At 35.1% G+C, this 26,990-nt stretch overlaps 2 protein-coding genes across 7 annotated transcripts in view; both read right to left on the reverse strand.

Moving 5' to 3' along the window:
* LOC127882343 (uncharacterized) overlaps nt 1–7,502 on the reverse strand; it is a 31,949-nt gene extending 24,447 nt beyond the window's left edge. The window contains exon 1 of one of the 6 annotated variants that reach the window (XM_052430921.1): nt 7,349–7,502. Coding sequence is in view for 2 of the 6 variants with exons in the window: in XM_052430920.1 (XP_052286880.1) it covers nt 4,555–4,580 (26 nt within the window). In the remaining 4 variants the exon portion in view is untranslated. Of the gene's footprint in view, nt 1–187; nt 302–4,554; nt 4,740–7,348 lie in introns of those variants that run through there. The other 5 variants (XM_052430922.1, XM_052430924.1, XM_052430920.1 and 2 more) reach the window with 5 other exon arrangements.
* A 5,792-nt stretch (nt 7,503–13,294) lies between these two features.
* Nucleotides 13,295–23,980, reverse strand: LOC127882315 (uncharacterized). The gene is made up of 5 exons (XM_052430882.1): nt 23,894–23,980; nt 23,033–23,250; nt 22,402–22,606; nt 21,270–21,440; nt 13,295–15,124 (listed from the first exon to the last, which is right to left on the reverse strand). The coding sequence occupies exons 1-5, from the start codon at nt 23,946–23,948 to the stop codon at nt 15,039–15,041; spliced, it is 735 nt and encodes a 244-aa protein (XP_052286842.1). The 5' UTR covers nt 23,949–23,980; the 3' UTR covers nt 13,295–15,038.
* Nucleotides 23,981–26,990: the final 3,010 nt, after the last annotated feature.

Raw genomic sequence — 26,990 nt, forward strand, 5'->3', positions numbered from 1 at the left:
AAGGTATATAACCCAATTTGCCATTCTCTTTTGGACATATTTAATCACCAAATCTCTGGATTAGTTTAAAGAGCTTTAAATAACCGAAAATGAAACTACAGACTTGCAAAAAGTACTTATAACCATGTGAACATACTAACTGTAATTGTGTGACTTATGTAAGACACAACCCTTTAATCTTACATACCATTTTTATGTAAGCATCCAAGTTCTGAAAAATGGTATACATATCATGCAAGACTTGCAATTTGGTATGCATGGCATGCGAGATATGTGACCTGATACACAGTGTATGCCAGATCTGAAATAAGGTATACAACGCATGCAAATCTGGAATCTGGAAGACATTTCATGCAAGACTTGGAATCTGGTATACATTGCATGCAAGAGTTGGAATTTGGTAAACATTGCGTGCAAGAGTTAGAATTTGGTATACATTGAATGCAAGACTTGGAATTTGGTGTACATTGAATGCAAAATCTTGCATATGGTATACATTGTATGCAAAAGCTGGAATCTGGTAGATTTTGAATATTAGAATTAGAATGTGGTATGAAGTACATGCAAGATCTGTTACCTGATATCCAGTGTATGCAAGATTTTAAATATGATATACATTGCAAGCGAATTCTGCAATCTGAAAGTCATTGCATGCTAGATCTGAAATATGGAATTTATTGCGTGCACGATTTGAAATCTAGAATATATTGCAAGCACGATCTGAAATATGATATTCATAATACAATGTACAAATGAATTGGATGTGTTATATATTGCATTCAATATATTGACACTGGTATATATTATAACATTGTTGTGTGATGGAATGACTTTCTCCGTCAAAATGTGTACGGTATACGTCTAACATTGATTGTCCGCATATCCGACCAGAAAATGCGGATGCAGTCCTAGCATTACTTTTGATAATAAAACTTACGTTCCTTACACATGCGCACCTAAATAAGTTTATGTAAACTTTGCTGTAGGATTTAATCTTAGCGTGCATGTGTTTGTTTTCCGCATCGTATTGACTTTTAAATATCAAACATTTTGTCCAGAGTCTCCATGCTACATCAAGCAATCATGCTGTAAGACCCTTAAACTGTATTAACTCACAAATACAGGGAGCTGTTACTGATTACAGACAATCCTTGGTCATCTGTTACAGCTTATTTTGCTTCACACGGTTAAACACTTAACCAGTGTAAGGTTTTTCACCTTATTAACATTTATACGCAGATCCCATGCAGTATAAACACGTATCAAACACGTCAGCCCAAGGCATAAAACATCCATAACGAGCTTTAGTGCGTGCGTTTGCAGCAAATAATGGATACACACGTCAAGATCGTGTCCACTTAGCATTTTAAAACATGCCCGTCACATATGGTGAGGGTCATACCATATATGCTACCTGATATATATTATGATGACAACAGTCATGGCGATAATTGCAGTCCCTATTTCAAACGATTAACATAAAACTTTCTTGTGTTTGTCGAGCAAATGTAGGCATTTTGTTAGCATGCATATGTGTTTCATGTGGTTTCTATAGTAGAAACCCAAAGTGAATGTAATTGATGAGAACCCTAAAAAGGTTGGCTTTTTTAAATTTTTAAGTATAAGTACAGTATATGTTTTTAGTAGTAAGTATATCTAGAGTCTCAATGCTTCAATCAGTTCTGTATCTCAATTGCTATGAAACTTTTAAACGTGAGATAATAGTAGTCAATTATTTGTGTGAATAAATAGTAACACTGTAACAGTGTAACCAAATATAAAAACGCAAAATGAAATGTTAAGGAAGTAGACAAATGTGTCCTATATTCAGGCCTACGATCACGTATATGCCTTCGGTTTGAACAGCAATATAATAAGAATGCCAAGGTCGGTTTTGTTGTGATATAGCTGCGTCAAACGCCTTTAAGATTGATAAACGGGGCACACGCGTTATACCAAATTCGGCGATTGTAATCTGTTGAATATTTGTTTTTGTCTACAGCTTGTACTGGTTACACACACACACCATCACCACAACCACTCCACTCACAGACACACTCACGTGTGTGGGGTTGCGTGCGTGAGCTGCGCGCGTACGTGATATGGAAGGTTATTTAGGTAAAAATTACATCATTCGTGGTGAATATTTACATTATGACTGATGCTTATTCTAATTTGCTTTATGACAATTCCAACATGCTTGTTGTCTATTCGTTTAAACTTGATGATTGCTGCAACATTACATCATTCATGATGAATATTTACATTATGCGTGATGTTTATTCTAACATGATTCATGACAGTTCCAACATGCTTGTTCTCTATCGGTTATACTTGATGATTGTTGCAACATGCTTAGAGACTATCCAATGTTTGTGAGTTCATTATTCCTGAAACAAGTCATAAATCGGTTTTGCCACTAAGCGTCATTAACAACGGCAGTTAGCAACAGGCAGTAAGCAGAATGCAACTAAGCAGAATGCAAGTTACTAAATTATGATAACAAGGTTGCGCGCGTTTATTTTCCGTATGTTGAATAAATTACTTTTCGGAAAAAAGCGAAAACATCCGAATCATTTTGACTAGTAAACTGAATAAGCTGAATTAGTTCCCTTTGTTATATAATCTCCATTAAACTAAATACGTTTATTATTGCCATGAAGACCAGTAGGCCTACACAATGAATTGACTGCCGTGAATGTTTTTTATATTTGTAAGATGCAATTGGCACTCAAGAAATTATACATGTATTTTATTCAGGACATAACGGGGCTGATGTGTTGGAAGTGTGGCCCATCCCTAGTCCAAATAATTACAGTAGACGTAATCTACCGATGTGCATTGTATATCGACCTCATATTTATAAAGGATCCCAAACCCCCATTGCCACAGACCTGTGCGTGAAACTTTCAGATTTCTCTAGTCTGTTTACCAGGCTATAATTACAATGTCTATAAACACATATTTATCATTTTATGACTATTTAATGTCTGTGGTATAAAGTGAAACCTGAAAGTTCAAGTACTCGTGTCTAGTACTGTTGCTACAACTATTGTACTCCTCGTTGAGAAAACAACTACTACTACATGTATTTAAATATCATAAAACATAATTTTCAATCAAGTTGGAAAAAATAAATAAAAAAATGTCATATAAACAGGTCTGTCATGAACGTTGACGTCGCTCTTGGTTACCAGAAAAATTCCCACGCACGGATTTCAACCGTCATTGTTTACAATCAATTAAGTGCATATTTAAGTACTTGAATTTGTATAGCGTTTTTTAAAGGTGTATGTCCAGCCACAGGTGGTTAGCGTGTGGCTATGATAATAAATAGTGAAAACATCTTTTGGAATGATAAATAATCATATTATAAAGAAAAATCAACTTTTCTATATAAAAAGTTCACTATCAATTATATATATAACAAGATATCCAACTCGAAATCATCCGAAAACGGGGTGCATCGTTTTTAACAGCCATTACTTCATCAGTTTTGCAGCGATTTTCATTAACCCGGTCTTATTCAACGCAGAAATGAATTTCTTTCAGGAAATGCATATATGTTGTTATATGTCTACACATGCTGGGTCAAATTTTAAGAAATAACGCTATACACAATTCGCTTGACCCAGTTGTGATCGATCAGACAGACCGTGTTTATGAATTAAATCTCCAGTTGTAAAATTGATTTAGGAATGGCTGTTCAAAACGATGCACCCCGTTTTCGGATGATTTCGAGTTGGATACCTTGTTATATATAAAACGATAGTGATTTTTTTTTTATAGAAAAGTTGATTTTTCGTTATATTATGATTATTTATCATTCAAAAAGATGTTTCTACTAATTATGATCATAGCCACACGCTAACCACCTGTGTGTCCAGCGCGTGTGCCGGGAGAACATGGCTTTATGTATTTTTTGTTAAGCTCTATAATATTTATATCCCATCCGTATGAAAAAATGTCGGTGAACATTAATCCGGTGTTAATTTTTGAAAATATTGAGGCATTCATTAATTATGGATCTAAAACGGAGCATTAATCCGCATTAAAAAACACCGGGCATATTGTATATTAGATCGGACACATGAAATTATTTCGAAAGAAAGCAATAAGAGTTTCAATTCTACATGAGTTAGTCTCGCTGCGCACTAACAGTATCAAATATCTTACAAAGGGGCGCAACGTCTCCTATAACATAAAATTTCCGTTATACGCCGTAAATTTCCGTAGTCGTCCGTAGCATTTCGGAACGACTGCCAATTGACATCATTGTATCATGCATTATTGTATGTTGCTTTGTGCTTGGGTGAAACTCACATCTTGCCATCGCGTTAATTTATTCAACGCATCAATATTTGATTCCATAACGCACTGCGCCGATTGCACAAGTCTCTCTGCACAAACCAACATACACATATGCAGCATGCAATTAACGAACAAGAATGTTGCATCTGTACTCATGCATGATACCATTAAGCAGAATGTAAATATACATTGGACATCAGGCAAGATGTAAGTGTCATCAAGCATGAAAAGTTGTCTACTTACAAATTGAAAGTACCATCAAGAATCATGACACAGTCACAAAATTGGATGTAATTTTTACCTAATTACCCTTCCATATACGTGATATGTTTGCAATATTTTAGCCGCTTCGTTCGAAATGAGGGTCTTATGTGTTATCGTGTGGTCCCATTAACGTGGTTGTCAGCGTTGAAGCAGACGAACTATCAAACGTTCATAGTGAGCCTAGCGAGCGCTTTAAAACAAATTGCTCTCGAGGCATGTCTACATTATGCAAACACTCATGCGTGTAAACAACTGTTTACGATGAGATGTTGCAGGTTAACAGTACACTGGGATTGCACGTAAATAGTTTAAATACATTGACATGCGGCAATGATTTTATGAAACGCTAACAGGTAAATGAGTGAAACAATCCATTTTCAGCCTATTTTACAGATATCGGTATAAATACTACAATTAATTGTTCAATCCAGTTAGTTCATTTTATATGTATCGGTTCAGATGATACATATACAAATGGGATAACCCTTTGCATGCTGGGAAATTTGTCGTCTGCTAAAATGTCGTCTGCTGAATTTCTAAAATTATCATTTTCTTCGACTTTTTTCAGAGAATACTATCAGAATAGCAAACAGTTTGGATCCTGATGAGACGCCACGTTCTGTGGCGTCTCATCTGGATCCAAACTGTTTGCAAAGGCCTTTAAAATTCGGTTCCCGCACTGAAAGGGTTAAAGGTCCTATCTGTTTAACCCATTTTACAGGTATCGGTACAGACACTAAATATATAAATGGGATTAAATGTTCCATATATTTAGGCAATTTTACAGGTTTTGGTACATACACGAAATGAAAGTATGGGTTTTAATGTTCCATCCATTTAGTCACTCTAAAATGTATCGGTTTAGATACTACATTTATTAATGGGATAAAATATTCAATCCATTTAGTCAGTTTTCAAGTATTATCGAACTGAATAAAATATTCAACGGATTAAGACAATGGGCCCCAGAAAGTATTGTATAATGAAGACTATATGGAATAAAATTAATGTAAATGAATGAAAAGTAGAGACCCATAGTCCCATTTATTGTTTTATCTAATTCAGCAGTTTGGTCCCATACACTTTCTCATAGAGGAAGTAGTCTAATTTGTCTCATTAATATTATTTGTACTATTAAAACCCTCTCCTACCATTATGCATAATTAAAATTGGTTAAAAATGTATACGTAAAATTTGTCCATATTTTCAAAACACATTTCCCCATGAGCTCATGCGTTGGTATGCATGTTAACACGTGACACGCAGGTGTAAGCCGTCTAAATGTGTCAAGTGCACGAGATAAATGATGCCATTTAGCTTATTTAACTTTCAATTGCCACTATCAATTGTCAAAAAGCCCAAACAATATTTTTGTCTGACTACAGATTAGTAAATGATTTTGGAGTATTTTTTTCTCTTAAAATGGATCCATACGTTTAAGTTTTCGTAAACATTCTAATCTGGTTTTATCAAGTTTCTTTGTTATAAATTTATTTCAAAATGTAGTCAACAAGGGCAAGGCTTTAGCAATTGTATATAAATAGATGTCTTCCAACAGACATGACGACCTATATATCGTTTCCAATCATATGTTATATGTGAATAGAGGGCTCTTCAATTCTTTTGTAAAATTATTATTTCGCCAAACCCACTATCTATGTTTGGTAAGAATATCACAGTTTGCTAACACTATGCTAGACAAAAGTTACTCCAAGTTCCAAGTTAACTAAGTTTAAATTTTCACAGATTTTGACATGTATTGAAGTTTGTCATTAAAGGGACCTTTTCACAGATTTTGGCATGTTTTGAAGTTTGTCATTAAATGCTTTATAACGATAAATGTAAACATTGGATATAAAACGCTCCAGTAAAACATCAAGAATAAAATAAAAAAAGGGAAAAAAGTAGACTGCATCAGGGCTCGCACCACTGACCGCTGGAGTCCTGGAGTAAAAACCAATTAGACAGCTCGACCATCCTGCCAAGTATGTACGAGTGACGTATTTTATACTTTATATAAGCAATCTTCGTAGTTTCACAAAATTAAACGACAACAATTGAACTCTCCAAATTATTCAATCGTTTCGCGTTGCAACGCTTTATAATTTTCAGGTTTTTAAATCGTCAAAAGATGTATATAATGGCTGTATTAGACCATGGTAAATGTTCAGTATTACTGTTTCCTCACAAATATCATAACTAAAACGAAAATTGGCGAATTTGAAACAACTTTTTTCAATTTTGTCAATTTACCAAAACGTGAAAAGATTCCTTTAATAATGCTTTAAATTGAAAAAATGCAAACATCGGATCTTGAAAGCTCCAGTAAAAAATCAAGAATACAATTAAAGACAGAAAAACCGTAACCCTCAACTGGGCTCAAACCACTGACCCCTTGAGTAAAAGTTTACCGCTTTAAAGAAGCTTATATGGCTTGAATATTTAACCCAATGTACATGCACAAGTAACAATACATGTAAATGTGGCTAAATTAATGTGATGTCAAACGGCATAAGGGGGCCGTGGCGTAGTGGGTATGGTGTCCGCATAGCGACCTGGAGGACACGGGTTCGATCTAAGAAACGAACACGAGAGCATTGTAACAATAATTACATTTAAATAAATAAAAAATGTCAAAACTAATGCAACAGAACAATTGACTCGCACATCGATTGCACCCGTTGATTTTAATATGCGCCTTTTGTTTGAGCATGAAACATTTGAAATATTCTTAAATGCATTTACGATAAAATATATTGCATAAATGTCATACCTGATATTGAGATATACCACTTCGCCACACAACTCGTTAAACAACGCTGTTTGAGTATTTTATGTTAAAGCACATCGTTCCGCGTTATCTAGCTTTAAAGTGTCACGTGGTTCCACTTGTATGAACACCAAATATGACTCAGGTTTGCTGTCAAGGTCTGTGTGTATACCGTATTTTCGTTTATACCGTCTTTTCGGTTTTCGTTTTGCTTTCGAATAAACGAAATACGAAAATAAACACATATGATCAAACAAGAAAAACAAAAACAAAATACAGAATCTCAAATTGTTTTCTAAAATACGCTTAGCGCTCAACTAATTATTAAACAAAACAAGAAACATGTTGATATTTTGTATGAATAAATGAATATAAAGAAAATCAAATATAAAAAATTAGAGTGAACTTTGTGTTACCATTTGTGTTTTTCAACGAGTGGAGTTGCTGTTTTGGGAGATAAATCACGACTGTCATTTCATGAGCACTTGACTCACTTAGCAATTAGCTGAATAGTCAACAAAATTTATTTTTATGAACTCTGTTTAAAAAAAAAATTAAAAAATAAGAACTCAAAAATTTGATGTTTACTTTCCGATAATTTTATGTGGATAAACGAATAAGTTTTAATAAAAGCATGTTATATTAGCATCATTTTGCATGATGTCTAAGAACAATGTTTTCAATTATTTGCAGGTCACAATAAAATGAATATTTTCCAAGTTTTGACGAATCATGTAAAAATATGTTCTTTGAATGGACCTTAATTGTTTCAAACATAAACGAAAACCTATTTATTTGAACCGCTCGTTAATCTATTTTGTTTATGAGGTCATTCCGCGCATGAGGCTGCATGATGTGAGGACCCGCTGTTTGCCCCAACATCCCCACCTTATTGACTTATTAGACTCGAGAAAATGGGTAGAATTTTTTATCATGGCTTGCTATTTAATTTTTACTGAAATATAATCAATTTGTATGTGGTCATATATTGTGTGGGAATCCTGAGTACCCGGATTAAACCGAACATACAATCCCACATGCGCCAGGACAAGGATTGAACAAGGGTCGCACAGGTGAGCAGCGGGTGTCGAAACCTCGCCCATTTATTGCAACACATCCCGAGATGTATTTGAAATAAAAGTCTATCCATTTACCTAAATAGTATTTCACTTCTTAATAATTTAAATATTTTTAAACCGTGACCTTAAACACTTTATAAAACATTACACAAAATAAGCTATGACCTTGACTTTACATGAATGACTTTTCGCCTTTACAAACAGTATAATATGCAATTATATAAATTAAAATTTCACCGATGTTCAGGTACAATTTCTTCCTATTTTTATTCATCAACGTTTCATTTGTTCAATACATCAATACGATGATACATAATTCAATAATTTTGGTTTTCAATAAAATATATATTACATGTTCTATTTTTATGCATAACTTTTGTGCACTCGTTTAAAATGTATTTATAGAGCAGTCTGCAAAACAGAAAAAAGGCAGGTTATCACTGACGCAAAGTACAAACAAACAAGTAAACAGCTGACTCGTTTTTTAAGTACAAACCCAAGTACATCGAAACGACTGAAACGAATTTAGTGTCGCAAAACGTGCACTTTGATAGCTTAACTCTTTCAGTGTTGGAACCGAATTTTGAAGGCCTTTGCAAACAGTTTGGATCCAGATGAGACGCCACAGAACGTGGCGTCTTATCAGGATCCAAACTGTTTGCTATTCTGATAGTTTTCTTTGAAAAAATATCGAAGAAAAAATTAACAAATTCAGCAGACGACATTTTAGCAGACGACAAATTTCCCAGCATGCAAAGGGTTAATACACCTGAGATTCGATAATTAATCGTGAGAATATGTACAAACCGAGTAATTAGCATTTGCTTTTATTGCTGCAAAGCTTAAATTTGTATTGACAATGAATGTTTCTTTGTATTGCTACGTTGTAGTATATGTGAATGTGACCCGTGAATGAGCGTGTTCTTAAAGTAGCTTTCCCAAAATAAAATATAATCACGAGAAAGCATTAAGGGTCAGAGTTAAGATTAAGCGTTTTAATGTATATATAGGATCTGGCACGAGTTGTCATGTCATACCATATTTTATTAAACGAGTTCAGGAATTGTGTTAGTAAGCGAGCCTTTCGCGAGCTTACTAACGAATTTCCTGGACGATTTTAATAAAATATGGTATGATATGACAATGAGTGTCAGGTCTTTTTATCACATGTTTGAATACATATTTACGCAAACATAATGATAAATCTCGAATGTTGTTTACATTTCGTGACGTCATTTGACGTTGCAACGTCATTTCAGCAAAATAACAAAATGCGATTGGTCAATAAACGAAAACTAAGCCAATGAAAACGCTTAAAATGTTGTATTACATAGAGGATATTTGTTGGATCCGGTGGATTATCGATTTTAATTCACGAGTGATCATAGAAAATAATATTTTCACGAGTGGCGCAGCCACGAGTGAATATATATATTTTCTATGATCACGAGTGAATTAAAATCGATAATCCACTAAATCCAACAAATTTTCTTTTTATTTAATGCATTTTTCACAGTTTATATACATTGTTCAAAAGTTTTACTAAAGAATTTTGCTGGGATAATGACGTTATTTCGTCAATAAAATGACGTCATTTCACAGTAAACAGTGAAAAGTATCGATAATTCTCACTGATAATTTTCACTGTTTGAAACAGTGAAATTATCAGTTTTAATTCACTGATATTTTTCTATAAACCACCGGAAAGCATTTAATAAACGTGTGTTGACCGATTGGCTTGATACTTTACATGTGCATTGGCCTTGTACAGAAGATGACACCTATGGAAATTAGGGTCACTAGGTCAAAGGTAAAGATTATTGTTGTTGTTGTACATATTACGGAATATTACGCTAGTCAATTGTTCCAAAAGTTTGTATCACTCGAGTGACTTGTGCAATGACGTATCACACAAGAGGCGGAGCCTCGAGTGTGATGCGAAATAGCACAAGTCACGAGAGTGATACAAACTCTTGGAACAATTGACTAACGTAATATTGCTTTTATTATATACAACAACTAACGAAAACAGTTAACAATTGTATTGTTTACTTTAACAAAACTGACAAAACAATGACTAAACGGTACGCCATAGTTTTTAAGACGCGTATGAATACAGTTTATGTAAATTAACGTGCAAACATTCGAACCGGGAAAACACATGTTTCCGACACGCTTACTTTAATGCCATCATTAATCCAATGTTTATTACAATTAAGTTGACAACTTTAATCCGATGTTTATAACAAAAGCGTTGAAACAATATGCACTTCCACTTCTATTCTTCCATGTCTTTATCGAAACTTAGTTTAAACCACACTATTTTATTGTATTCCTATCGAAATAAACATTTAAGCATAATAAACACACACTCCAAAATACGTTTTGGATTCGTTCTATATTTTTAACAAATAGTTTACTGTTAAAAAACACCACGTCCGACATGTCCTTAAATTCCAGAGAGTTTAGATAAAACTATTGTGTTTCGTCGCAGAAATGACGTCACACGATGTACTACGTAATATATTTCGTAATATAAAATATTTATATTTTCGGTTCGCGGAATGTGACGTCATTAAATGGGTCGAAGCAGTCCGGCTAGTATGGTAATACGGAATTGGAAACAGCGAGTAGCGTAATACGGGATTTTTTATTTCAACGATTGATACAACCTGTATTTTGTTAAATGCATTAAACAGGTATATAATAAAAGAAAATATGTAATGGTTGTATGACATTGGAAACAGGGTATAGCATGTGATAACATATTATATCATGTTGCGTAACCGAACGACCTCGTCACAAATGCATGGAAACGGGCGACATAATATGTTACTTTGAATAGCCCGTTTTTATAATGCCGGACCAACGAATGTTCTTAATATCTCTTTCGCGCACGCAAAAAACGCGACGATTAAAAGGTCGAGTCCAGGAAAATCAGCATAGAAATTTGGGCCGTTATTCCAATATAATGCCATTAACTAAAATTTAAAAGGCTTGATAATGCGTGTGCTATGTTAAAGTTTCGCTGCATTTGTTTCGGTTTTACTTTTCAATGTGGATGTTGTTTGCATATATAGCAGTACTTACAATTTCTGCTTATCGCTTATTTACTTAAAGCACTTTTAACATCAACATAATTTGTATATACGGTATTAAGTTTAAACGAATGATCGACACAGTTTTGAACAATAATAACGTGATATTATGACGTAGATTGATAAGCGTCTGCAATTAAGCATAAGCTGGGAATGATTGCTCATATAAAGCATTTAATTAAAAAAACTATTGTAATATCACCTGTCACTCAGAATCATTATGAACATAAAGTTTCACACAATAGTTAATGTAAGTAATTACTTTGCTTTAAAGGGGCCTTTTCACAAATTTTGGCATTTTTTAACTTATTCATTAAATGCTTTATATCGATAAATGTAAACATTGGATCGTAAAAGCTCCAGTAAAAAATCAAGAATAAAATTAAAAAAAGGAAAAGAACATTGCCCGGAACAGGATTCGAACCAGTGACCCCTGGAGTCCTGCCAGAGTCCTGAAGTAAAAACGCTCTAGCCTACTGAGCTATTCCGCCGAGTACACGTACGCGACGTATTTTATACCTTATATAAGCAACCTTCGTAGTTTCACAAAATTAAACGACAAAAACAGAACTCTCCAAATTATTCAATCGTTTCGCGTTGCAACGCTTCATAATTTTTAGGTTTTAAAATCGTCAAAAGATGCATATACTGGCTATATTAGACCATGGTAAATGTTCAGTATTACTGTTTCCTCACAATTATCATAACTAAAACGAAAATTTGCGAATCTGAAACAACTTTTTTCAATTTTGTCAATTTACCAAAGCGTGAAAAGATCCCTTTAACGATGTCATACTGACAGAAACGCTATATAGCATATTTGTACATAAGGGAGAGGAATACGCGCGGAAAGCTATTCAAAAGTTACCTCCTATGACAGTAGCGACACTCGTTTTATTATTGAGTAAAAACTATTGAATAACAAATCAGACACAAGTCTCGCAGTATTTGCGGTCCGAAAAATTACCGGGTGTTGGCAAATACACGACGATGTTACCCTTTTTCTGAACGGCTGGACGTTTGTGTAAGCGTCTGTTTTCATTTGTAGAAAATAGTTCCCTACCTATCTGTCCGTAGTTTATTTATTGATAATATTTAGTTAATATCTTTTCATAACTGTTTAATGCACTGATTGGAATTAAAAGATTATCTTTTAAAATAGTCAGTAAGTATTAGGCAATTATTGAAGTGAACAATTCGCGCATGCCGACATCGACCTACGTTATAACGTGGGGTGTTATAATTAGCGTCTTTACATGAAAGTCTGCGTGGCGCAGTGGTAGCTCGTCCAATTACGCTGCTAGCTGACACGGTTTCGAATACCGACGACGGCAGGTGTCATTTTAGACTATGAAAAACATTATAGATTTGTTAGCAATCTTTTAATGACATTTGAAATAATCAGAAAATCTGTGGACGTTTCCTTAAACAACGTGGATAGGAACGAGATTCGGATTTAATTATCGTAACTCAACATCTTGTTTAATAGATGCTATGTTTCATATAAATATGTTCCTAAAATTTTAGCTATTTTTGCAAACTTAGATACTTGTTTTTAACAAGCTTAATCTCGTCGTATTTGATATTGCGATAATATACTTTCAGTGTATTTATAATTAGGTTCCTTTAAATAACTTTTACTGGTCAATTATTGGCTTGTTTCTTGCAGAAGACTTGTTCATCTCAAGTTTTTTGGGGGCTTTATTTTGCGTAAGTAACATGGTCGGTAAATAAAACAACATCAACATCAACAACACAAAAACAACAACAAATTAATCATTTTTGTTTTAATGAAAATGAAGCGAGTGTAACAGTATAATGAGAAGTATCAAACAAAACAAAGCTTCCGAATAAAAAAGTCGTTCAAGTTTGTAGAAAAATGAAATGATAACGTTAATTGACACCTGACACTCATAAAATATAATCGATTATTACCATTATATTTCCATATTTTATTTTGAGTTTAAAAGAAAAATAGCGTATACTTATTCGTCTTCCTCGTAGAATGAAAAATGTCTCAAGCGCTGCTGTTAACGCGTTCATGTAAACAAAATGCATAAACTATAAATGTCAAAGCATACACCTTTATATTATGGTTTATATAATTATTATTAAATGGTCCCTGTATTACGTATATTGTATGTGCATACCCATGTCTCATCTTTAATATGATATATTTAACATAGCTTCAGTAGACATTTAAATCCTAGCTCTCTGTTTGACCTCAACCAGGCTTTTCAAACATCAGTGCCAGCCTTTTTCAAACTTTCCCACGTTCTTTGCTTCTTCAGCTGGCGTGACTTTGTGGACAAAATCTGCTTACAATAGCAGTATATACACCATAATACATGACTTATAATATTACATCATCATTTCATATGGTAGATTGGTTGCAATTTTGACATCTGTTCACTTGTGTCGTCAATTGCAGAGAAATAAAAAAAATAATCATAAATTAGTATTATCACAGTAACGACATATTTTTGCTGATATTTGTTGCTGAAACATAATTCGTTCGCTGTTTGTATACAAATTCACTAACAGCGGTTTGTGGCAATTTTCATACCTGTGACACATTTGAGTTTCTTGAAGTAAATAAACTTATACATTAAAACGTCTTTGACCTTTTCTATTATCATGTCCTTGGTGCAACTGGCCCCAAAAACATCCCTAAGCAAGGTCATAAAGCACGATTGCTGTATTATAAGTTTACATATCGTTCGCAAAGTCAAATCAAGATCATGAGAAAAGATGCTCAAAAACGTTGACCTGAATTGCCTACGTACAAAAGGAACATATGAGTCGCGTTCTGAGAAAGTCAGGGACGACACTTTCCGCCTAAACTAGATTTTTGCTAAGAGGAAACTTTCTTTAAATAGAAAATATCATAAAAGCGGAAAATGTCGTCCCTGATTAGCCTGTGCGGACTGCACAGGCTAATCTGGGACGATACTTTACGCAAATGCATTATGCCCAGTTTTCTCAGAACGCGACTCATATTTCTGTTAAGTGCAGGTCAAAATTATGAGCCTTGATAATTGGCAACGCATGATGATCTCTCAAACATGTGTGAAGTTTCATTTAAATGTATGTATTAGTAAAATAGATATTTAAGCCTTGGCCTGAAGTGTATATTGATCGCAAAACCTTAACCAGACGTTTCTAAGTATTAAAGTGGGCACACTTCTGCTAAAAGGCTGGTCACAGTTTACGTCACTAAATGTCTAAAGAGACCCTGTGCATATTTTCTCAGTATCTGTATTATATATTGAGATTTGGAAAAACGCCAATCTTAAATTTTAAGTACAAACAATGGCATAATTCGATAACTTGCATGTAAGTGTTAGGGAACTTGTTAAGTGATTTCAAACAATTATCATGCGCACATATGTGAAATTTCAAATACATTCAAGAAAAAACACATAAAAATGTTTCACGAAAACCTCATCATGACATCGTATTGTGGTATTTTTCAAACTGTTCGATAATTATTTGAGTTTAAACCATACTTTTTGGCTAACGGTTAACCATGTTTACATGTGACTTTCCTCTGGCCTTGTAACCGACACTTATCTCTCCTTTTGGTAACTGCTTAGAACTTACTGAAACGACATAATAAACAATAGTAAAATTATTACTTCAAAACGTATCCCACTTTATATAAGACAATAAACCAAATGCGCAACAGTTATACGCTTGACAAAAGCACACAACACTCACATATCAATAAAATTGGGACCATCAGCTCGGGACGTTCAATAAAACGCTCATGGAATGGTAAAACCGATTCCAAAACCGATAAACATCACAGGCAACCCACAGCTATTCGTTTAAATGTCGCATTTGCAACATAGACAACGAAAGCGTGAAAAACATGTGAAAATTAAACAAATACAACTTTCGATATGAATGAACACGTTGTCAACGTTCAAATGGTCATTTCAAAAATACATAATGCACTTATATAGTAGTCCTAACCTCAACATAGTCCAGACTTATTAACAGAAGAGTGAAGTGTTACTAAAAAATGTAATCTCATACTATCAAATCAGGCACTTATAAAACAGATTTTGTTTTAATTTCATTATCATTAAATGTCCAGTGGTCAAATGCAAACATAAGTGTAATTCTGCTTGACAGGATGAAAGGAAAAAAGCAGGCATCCATATCTTCTCGTTTTTTTTAAGATTAAATAAGAATACATATAATATTATTGTTAAGAAATCTAGCTATGGCGTACCACTTGTTTTATAATTGTACTTTTGTTTAAAATAAGGCGAATGCATATTCGCCACTTGTACCATTATATAACAAAATGGTTATCACACTAGTCAATTGTTCCAAGACTTGTATACGATTTGAGGCTTAGGCGTTCGTGTATCGCTTTCTAGTTTTATACATATTCTTGAAACAACTTAACTCTTTCAGCGCTGGAACCGAATTTTGAAGGCATTTGCAAACAGTTTGGATCCAGATGAGACGCCACAGAACGTGGCGTCTCATCAGGATCCAAACTGTTTGCTATTTTGATAGTATTCTTTAAAAAAATGGAAGAAAATGCTAAGTTTAGTAATTCAGCAGACGACATTTTAGCAGACGATAAATTTCCCAGCATACAAAGGGTTAATGTCATATTATTCTGTAGTTATCCTTTTGATAAGAACGATTGTAGCAAATTAAGTATATTCACACCAGTATATTAACATTTGCGAACACTTTTTTGATAACACCAATTTAAAGTGATGAAGTATATTATGACGAAATGTTATCCCACCTAGACTTGATAGATTACTGTTTAAGTTAAAGAAATTCGACCTTCAACTTATTTGCTTACTGGACAAGATAGTCGGGTGATAATACATGGGTGGTCAAAAAGACGTAGTGTAAACATCGTTCTCAGAAAAACACACGTCACTACACGGCCGTTAATCACGCGCGCCACCTCTTTTTTGCGATGCATTAATAAATGAGCCAATGCTACTTCCGAGGTGGCGCTAATGACAGGATGTTTTGAAATTTTATGGATAAATGTACAAGGTGATTAGGTTTTATATGTTTATACAACATATTTCGCATTATCTTAAAAATCGGGCAATGTAGTGCGATTCAGCGAAGATTTATTCATCAAAAGATGTACAGAAACATACAAACACAACCCATTTGGAAACGTGAGGACTTTTATAAGTTTTGACATGATTGGGGCTTTGAAATCAATCGATGTCTTTTGCCTATGCTACGAGCAATTTACCATCCGATTAACTAGCTAAGGACATCTAATGACTGCGTCTAACATATACTAGTTGCTGCATGCACAAACACATTGGCGTTTAATAGATATAAATGATTTTTTTGCAATTTTCCAAAAGAGGTGGAGCCAATGCAAAGGAGGTGGCGCTAAGGAAAGGAGGTGGCGCTAATGCTAGATATAATTTAACAGTCGTACGATGTCGTCATGAAATTTGTTCATATATTCACTTACATGTAAAATTATTTTGAACAATTGCTTTTCCATTACACCGACGTTGTTTAGAGCTCGATTGATGCTCATAAAATAATGACGCTTTTTTTTCAAATTTCAGCACGGACATGAATAAAGGAACTAAAAAAGATATGAATGCAAATCGTGTAACAAGTCATACACCACAAACAGCAAGCTGAATTTCCACGTCAAAAACGGTAATGTGATTTGTATGCAACCGTCGGTTTAGTTCCGTGTACAACTGAAAATGTACACCCAGTGCACCAGAAATATGTACACGCGGGTAAACGTGTAAAACGATTTTCAACGAAGACGGATTTGGGTAGTCAGTGTCGTCAGTATCACGGCAGGGAAAAACTGAAATGTGAACTTTGCCATGCAGAATTCGGCTATAGCCGAAACCTGGAAACCTAAAACGCCACGCACAGCATTGCGGTGATGGTCAAATGAAAACGCATACATGTGATGTTTGTAAAAAAATATATAGATCCAAACCGGCCCTTCACCAGAGTTAAAAAACCTGAGGAACATTTGCATATCAGATTTGCAGGAAAAAGTTTGAGAAGGAATACTCACTTTCTCGGAACTTGAAATGTGCACAAGTATTAACTTTTTAATAGGAGCAATTTGTAAGAGTTGTAAATTTGTTTATTTATGTTGTGCCTTTTTTTGCCCTGAGTAGGGAATTATTTTCCACAGTGACGGTGATGACATCAAGCTGTAATTACAGTTGTATATTTTATAAAACAATCAGAGAAGCATCTTTATATTTTGATATTTTCTTGCATCTCCTTTTATGGCTTTGATAAGTTCGTTTCCATTCAGTTATTGATTATGTAATCATCTTAATATCCCGATATATAAGTTTGCTTATTCATATCGCTGAACTAGATCGAACAAGTAGTTTATTTGATTGATAACGTTTGGTTAATATTGCATGCTAATTGAAACAAGTCTTCATCGTTACCACTTTTACTTACGATATCAAATTGTTGCTAGGCAGCGACGTGTAACTCATTATTGTTTTCGTTACTGAAATTAAAGTATAAACATACTTGTGTGCATATTAAAGGGGCCTTTTCACAGATTTTGGCATTTTTTAATTCATTCATTAAATGCTTTATATTGATAAATGTAAACATTGGATCGTAAAGGCTTCAGTAAAAAAATCAAGAATAAAATTAAAAAAAGGAATAGAACATTGCCCGGAGCAGGTTTCGAACCAGTGACCCCTGGAGTCCTGCCAGAGTCCTGAAGTAAAAACGCTTTAGCCTACTGAGCTATTCCGCCGAGTACACATACTTGACGTATTTTATAGCTTATATAAGCAATCTTCGTAGTTTCACAAAATTTAACGACAAAAACAGAACTCTCCAAATTATTCAATCGTTTCGCGTTGCAACGCTTTATAATTTTTAGGTTTTAAAATCGTCAAAAGATGCATATAATGGCTATATTAGACTATGGTAAATGTTCAGTATTACTGTTTCCTCACAAATATCATAACTAAAACGAAAATTTGCGAATCTGAAACAACTTTTTTCAATTTTGTCAATTTACCAAAGCGTGAAAAGATCCCTTTAACAATCAAAATCCGTTTTCACCAGCCCATTTTTATATTGGAGACTTAAGAATAAACTAAGGCGGAAAAATGTAAGGTGTTGACCATGAAGTATTTGATTACAATACGACGCGTTTTGTATTCAAACTTCATAGAAAAAACAGTTTATAGCACAATGTTTAATATTTAGTTCCAGTATATGAACATTTTGGTGAATACGGGCCTGTGTAGTAAAACATGGCGAGATGTAATTGTTTTGCTAGAACGTGAGGCTTGCCTAGTAGAGCATTGGGCTACAAATCCGAGGATCGGTTGTTCGCATACCGGCCCGGAAACGTAACTTGTGGTGGTTGGTCAAGCAATTAATTCTTCATTTATTCTATCCCTTATATAAGTTGGGCAGTTGTTCGTCACGGCATAAGTAAGCGCACTTAGTACTGGTAAACCCAGGAAAAGAGTGCGTATGATAACTGACGCTATAAGTCATTTCCGGCTCAGGGTCTACATTAAAGTACCCCGGGTAACTTAAGTATACTACAAATGACTCGGAGTACGGAAAATATACTAAAAAGTATCCCAGGGTTTGACCTGGTTCCTGTTAGCGTATTTTCCGTCCCCGGTGTACATATTAGAATACTTAAGAATACCCGTGGTACTTTTAAATAGTCGCTGGGCCAACAACAATCAATCGAGACAACCGCAATTGGTGATTGACAGCTCAGTAACTACTTAAAGAGTATCCCATTTACATCAAGTATACAACAGAGTATCCGGAGTAACGAAAATAAACTAAAAGCTACCCCGGAATATGGCCGTATCCAGGATCGATTGTAGTATACTCAAGACTACCCGGGGTAATTTAAGTAGGACCTGTGCTGTCAACGACCAAAGGAAAACCAAACTGACCGTCGTGATAAATCTGTATTACTTTTTAAAACGGCAAAAAACGACAAAAACATAAAAAAACAACAAACATAACAGTTTTAGCAGGACCTTCAAACGTGTACAGCTGACAAAATTATTAAATATATTATGTGCATTTTAAAGTGTTTTTTTAACAATAAATGAGTTTTGTATAAGCCGGTGCTCACGTCGCAATTTAATTCAAAGCCAAGTGGATTAAACTGTGATAACACACGTTTACATGTACTTGGACATGCAGAGTTTATTGTTGACGAACACGGATGCAGTTCCCCAAACAAGCGCTTTCCCAACTAGAAAAACTGCTTTGTCGTATCAATATAGCGCATGGTTCCTACGTCTTCACAGTCAAACCATTTGACAGCATCTAAAACAGTTGAAGCGCAAAATTGTCTAACGGAAATCGTCCACTTGATTATAAATTTAAAAACGACACCATTTACCATCGACACTTTCCTCAAGGAGGATCTTCATAACGTCGTTAAATATTATGTACCTAGTTTCACCTGCCGTTAATTGTTCACACGTATTATCTCTTTCAATGACCGATATGCTTCCCGTTTCAGAGGTTATACATCACCTTCCATGACAGACATAAATCGCGAGTTTCCAAAGCCATTTTTTGAGTAAAGGTACGTCTCGTCTAATGAAGAATTAGTATTTTCTCTTCCAAAACTGTCATATGTTTCTGACATAAAGTCTAATTTTCTTGACAACTTCACCTTTGGAAAAAAATTGGAAACCGCGTTGTCGTACGATTTTTTTAGTTATCGTGAAAACGCATTTTATACCAGGGTTTCTTTCAGATGTTCTTTGTTGAAATTCAGGCAGCTTTCTCTCTTTACCAGCTGTATCTATTCCGTGAAGCAAGGACCAAAGCCTTTCCGTTTCCTTATTTTAAAAACCTCCACCTGTAAAAAGAGGAACATATTTATCACCAGTGACACAATAAATGATATATCGAACATTCTAACTAAGCGTTATATACAAATGCAGCTCGAACATGAGCAACGAGCATTGGTAAGTAGTTTTTAGTATTGACCAATATTGACATGTTTCTTTATTTAAACCATTCATGCAATTAGAAATAATGAAATAACACCAGTGAATGAAAAACATCAAATACGAACACGAACATATTTACTTTTTTAAAATTCGCCTGTAAGTTGCTTTTATTTACGAACATTTACTTTCAGTCCTAGAACAATAATACACAAAAACTGTTAAATAAAATAGGTCACTTTAAAATGACTGAAAATGTGCATTTGCGCCACCTCCTGTCCTGAGCGCCACCTCCTTGGCATTGGCTCCATCTCTTTTTGAAAATTGCAAAATTATGTAATAGATCGGCAAGAAGCCAGTGCGTTTGTGCATGCAACAAATCGTACATGTTCACAGCAATTGTTTGATGCCATTAGAGATTTCTTTGGATAGACATTTGCTCGTTACACAGGCAAAATACATCAATTTTCTGTTAAAACGTCACCATGCAACAACTTATAAAGGTCCTCACGTTTCCAAATTGGTTGTGATTGTATGTTTCTGAACATTGGTGGATGAGTAAATCTTCGCTGAATCGCACTACATTGTCCGATTGTTAAAACAATGCGAAATATGTTGAAAAAAAACATATAAAACCGTCTCACCTTGTACAATTATCCGTAAAATTTCAAAACATCCTGTCATTAGCGCCACCTCGGAAGTAGCATTGGCTCATTTATTAATGCATCGCAAAAAAGAGGTGGCGCGCGTGATTAACGGCCGTGCTAGTGTTTTAATATATTACGTTTGCGCAGGCTCGCGCTGCGGCTGGGACGGCGGTCGGGGCTGTGGTGGTTGTAACAATAGGTGATCGTGACTAGGATCAGGAAGGATACAGCCAGTCCGGTCCCCACTAGAATTCCCGCTATAAGCACGTTCCTCTCACGCGACACTTTTTCTTCGCCGTGGTGGTAACCTAGCAAGTGAGAGTTAACTTGTATTCTATATATTAGAAAAACTTGTATGGTTGGTTAACGCACTTCTCACCCATTTATGGAGCATGTTAGTTTGGTTGGTGGTCATCATATTTGACGATGAGGTTTCCTTCGAGTACTCGGTTAACCACATAAATAGTGACCAAGAAAATTTATACATTAAAATAAAATTATAAACATTTAAATAGCAGCCCTATTTCAAAATTCGTCCGATCTTTCGTGACCTTTCGTGAGCCTGGTAAGTAGGTTAGGTAGGTGTGTTCGGAGACATTTCGGTTCCTCGCATTATACAAACATATCACGGAAGCAAGGACCTCAAGAACTTAAAAACACGCGTAAACACGACTCATTTATTTCCATTTGTTGAACTAAATTGATAAACAACTTAGCTAAGATCTTTGTTCACCCTGTTATGGTAATTTTACAAATGATTGTGTCAGTTCTGACAATTTAAGGAAGTTGAAGATAATAGAGAGCGAACTTTCTCCCGCGAGGCCTTTTCAATGCTTTACAGGTAACCTAGTAACGGATAGTGTATATACTTTATGTAGACGTAAATTCTACTGCCGCCTACTGGCATATTAAAAATAATCTTGCTTTAACATGCCTCTTATTGAAGAACTGCACATGAATAAAAACAATCACGGTACTGTGTTACAAAATCACAAACATTTACGTTTGCTGAGCTTATTATACAACATTATAGAAATAAAACACGTCACTAATATACTAAATATACAAATAAAAAAGAAATGCACATCGTGAGAAAAACCATATCATAGAAACAAATACATACGAAATACACATGGCTGCGGTCACCTATTTGCAAAGCATGAGTATAAACCACTTTAATGACCAAGAAATCAGTCTTGTTAAACTAAACAAAATATATAAAATCAATGCATGCGGTAAAGCAGTGAAACACAATATATATTCACATACCCTCAGCGCCTCTAATTGCGTCGTCAAAGTTCAGGCTGACAACCTCGCCCTTCGGTCCGCACTTGTTGTAGACGTTCAACTTGAACTTGTAATTGGGGTACGTCTTGTTGTACTTGTATCCCGTCGCGTGGATCAACGTTACGTCAACATTGACGTCATCACTGCAAATGGGCGTTAAAGGGAAATCGCGTCCTGTCCGATAGGTCTGCAAGGCATGTAGAAATTACATTTGCTCAATATGACAAAATGCGTTTGATATTATTTCTAAAAGAAGACCATTATACAATCAGTATGGCGATTTTCATCAGTTTTATATTTCGTGGTATATAGTGGATTGTGTTATTAGAAATTCATTAACTACAGCTTTGACACTAATGAAGGTACACGTCGGTAATTTTGGAATCACTTGTTTAAACTAGAATCTCTGCTTAACAACTTGATGTCCAAAAGACATTGACCTTAAAACGAAACATGGAAACAATATGAAAATATGCTTTGCTTGCGTTACTCCACATATAACAATAACTAGAAAATATTGATCTATATAATACGTCGACATTCTTCTTTATTTAAATGTTATATTATAATGCTTACTATCAAATTATGGAAACAAAAAAGAACAAATCTTTACTATTTTGCCGACGGTTAAGGTCACTTTATCGTCCCTTATCTCCGTGTAATGATCGAACATGTAGCACGTGCCCTGACACTCGCCATTGTTGTCCGAGGTGAACTTGAACGTGCACGTGTCGTTTGTGTTCCAGATTGCTTTACCGATTATGCGATAATCCTCTTCTAGTGTCAGCTTGAACATGGATCCGCATTTGGAATGTGCATCAATTTCAGTCGCTAAATAATAACAGTTCCGAATATCCGTAAACAATGTGTTTGAATTGACATTTAATGACCTACTTCGAGCGAAAAGACCGACCGGCGCATTGAGCGCAGTCTGGTGAAGAGCTACGATGTCCGCTATAAAGTCATTCAATGCTTCGGGCTTTCATTAGCGGACAGGGCAGCTCCTGACATTTTCGCATGACGATGCTGATACAGACGTCGGACCCCTTAGTTAAACGTAGGTTAGATTTTGCCAAATCGTTTCGCCGTTGGAAATCGACGTCGATATAATAATTTCCAACGAAATTCCACCAACATCGAACGTAATTCCAACCATTTTCGACAACAATCCAATACTTTTGTATTACAACTTTGTGATTGAACTAAATATTTTCAAGCGGATGACACAATCGGATAATTGTATCATTATTACTGATGCTTTTTCCAAACGTTTTGAATATATTGCGTAACAAATACGGACTACCAGGACTTGAATACCGATACAGGTGCGCTTAAAACATTTGTATAGAGAAGAAACAATGTGCGTATTTATTTTTCCAAATTCATATGCAACGAAAGCCATATTTTTAGACATTCTCAAAACACACGCTAATTTGGCAGTAAAGCCCAGTGATAATGTAAAGTCTTTACTTACGCATACAGTAGACCCATGATACCAAGACGAAGACACAAAGCACTCCGCGCAACATACTGATGGCTAGAGAAGTTGTTCAGAACAGATAGCACTCCGCGCAACATACTGATAGCTAGAGAAGTTGTTCAGAACAGATGGAAGTATTTTACTTCAGAGAATGCGCAACCGCGCAGTAAGTGATTACAGCTTGCATCCTTAAATCTATGCTGAAAACAAGCGTGACATGTCCTCTGTATGACTTTGAGAATTAATTCTACGTGTCTGGCGACGCCGTGATAAATAGCTTTCTAACGCACTAACATATCATATGTCCTATACATATGAACCGCGCTCTGTGAAAAGGGTTTTAAGGACTGTGCGTAAACTGTCGTCCCAGATTACCCTGTGCAGTCCGCACAGGCTAATCAGGGACGACACTTTCCCCTAATATGGTATTTTCGTTTACAGAAAGTCTCTTCTTAGCAAAAATCAGTTTAGGCGGACTGCACTGGCTAATCTGGTACGACACTTTACGCATATGCATTAAACCCCATTTAAACAGAGCGCGGCCCATATATTTATGTTCGGCTACGGTGCAGATACGTCCGTAACGTTGCCTTATACGTGCATATTTATGAAGGTGCAACCGCAACATGTCGCTATAGAAACACAAACGGAACGCATAAATCTTGCAATGTTTTATATGCATTTCACGTCATATGTACAGCTATGTTGTTACAAAATAATTAATGAAAACACACCATACCATAACAACGAATATTCTTGAAATGTTATCTTAATCGTTATATCCATAAAAACATAAACTCATATCCATGAGTGTACATTGTATGTTTAAATAGACATGTCAGGGAAAAGTCTTATTATCACAATAATTCCAAGGTGTCCAGCTTCCTATTGCATCTTTTGACGATTTAAAAACCTCAAAATTATAAAGCGTTGCAACGCGAAACGATTTAATAATTTGGAGAGTTCTGTTGTTGTCGTTTAATTTTGTGAAACTACGAAAATTGCTTATATAAGGTATAAAATACGACACGTGTACGTACTTGGTAGGATGGCCGAGCGGTCTAATTGGTTTTTACTCCAGGACTCCGGGGGTCACTTGTTCGAGCCCTGCTGCCGGCTATTTTTTTTTTTTTTTTTAATTTTATTCATTTTTTACTGGAGCTTTTTAGATCCAATGTTTACATTTATCAATATAAAGCATTTAATGACAAACTTCAAAACATGCCAAAATCTGTGAAAAGGCCCCTTTAAAAAAATGTTTGTTGATAAAACTTTTACGCTGTTGACGAATTAGAAAGTTTTAAAAAATGTAACTTTTAGATGAATGCACAGTTCATGTTGAACAAGCGAAATTTGAATGGTTTTACAAACTGATTTTTAAAATAATTTTCTGATATATTTTTGTAACTGATTGGAAACCATATGTCTACAATTTTGCCTAAATGACGTCATTACACCAAGTGCGCAAGATTGCCGGACACTGTGATAGTTTGAAATGAGGTGACTCATGTTTGTTTTGAAATCAAATCTGACAGTTCTTCACTTAATTTATCAGATATTTTTGTGTCAATAAGCACGCGAACTTCTTATTTTCATAATTAATGTAGACATTGTGTTGTCAATTTATAAAAGATCATGTTTTTAAACCAATTGACCCTTAACTGCGCAAGATTACCGGACAGCATCGTAGTTAAAATACTTCGTCAGAAATAAATACTCTAAAGTTTCCGTGATGAGTTGACACATATTCTGTTAAAGGCGCAATAATGGGAATATGTTCAAGTAAAAGTGTTTTCTTTACTCATTGTTTGGATTAATTCACAACATGGATTAGTTATTTACACTTATCGGGAGCAAGCTGATGTTAATGCTTCTCCCAAACAAGAAAAATCAAGACTGACTAGAAAATCAACAAAACGTTCGAAGTTTGGCCGAAATGTGGCCGAAATGTGGCCGAAAACTGGCCGAAAATTGGCCGTGGCCATAAATCGGTCACCGGCCAAGAAACGACCTCAGATCGGCCTTAAATTGGCCAAAAAACGGCCATAGATACAAAATGACGGAGAATCGAACGCTGACTTCGTCACATAGTTTCACAACATGGATATTACGCTGAATACTTAAATACCTAAGTGTAACGAAAGGATAATACACTTAATACAGAAATAACATACACATATGTGCTAAATGATATTGCAAGTTCAATGCACGGATATTGACATCAGACTACTGAGTTATAATAAATGTAAACAGAAGGGAGACAATTCTCGCTAATGAAATAAATCGTTAAGAATGGAAACGGATTAAAGTGTTGCTCTGCATATTTTACGAGAAACTTGGACCAAGTTGACAAGCAACAATGCCTTGTGTGTGATTGTAAGTTATTGTCTGTGAGTTTTCTTTGTCCAATACAACAATGGAAAAACATAAAACCCTCACAGAGGTAAGGTACTTCATCATTACCAATTTTTCGTAAATTTATGTCATAACATTTTTCAAACTCACAAAAGGCTGTGAACAAGTCAACAAAATATGCACCACAATTTTTTAATTTCAAATAGTTTATGTATATGTTCTCTGTTCAACAAGTTGACTAAATCATCTTATAGGTTGTTATTTCCTTGCTTCTCATGTTGCGGTCTTGTATATCTGTAGAAAACTAAACTCCTGAATGTTATAGTTATTTCAGGACACGACTTTATTTCAATCCTGGCACTGTATTGTATTCTCACATAGATACATGCAGCTATAACTGATTCTTGAACTATTTTGTTCCGATAAGACTCCACAAGGTTCAAGCGCTATTTTTGAGCCGGTCACTAGGTAAACTGAGCTTAATCCATGCGCGTAAAGAATCATTTCAGATTAGCCTTGGTAATCTGGTTTTATGGAACAGTTTGCTTACATGAAGTCTCTTTAAACTTGAATCTAGTATAGGCGGAAAGTGTCGTCCCAGATTAGCCTGTGCAAACTGCACATGTATTAAGCCCAGTTTTCACAGAAACCGTCTTATTTTTCTTACGTATATGAACTCGATCACATGCATTATACCTACTGTCATAAATAAATCCTGTCCGACACATGCATTAAG

The sequence above is a fragment of the Dreissena polymorpha genome, chromosome 5 (assembly GCF_020536995.1).
Source record: "Dreissena polymorpha isolate Duluth1 chromosome 5, UMN_Dpol_1.0, whole genome shotgun sequence".
Lineage (NCBI taxonomy): Eukaryota > Metazoa > Mollusca > Bivalvia > Myida > Dreissenidae > Dreissena > Dreissena polymorpha.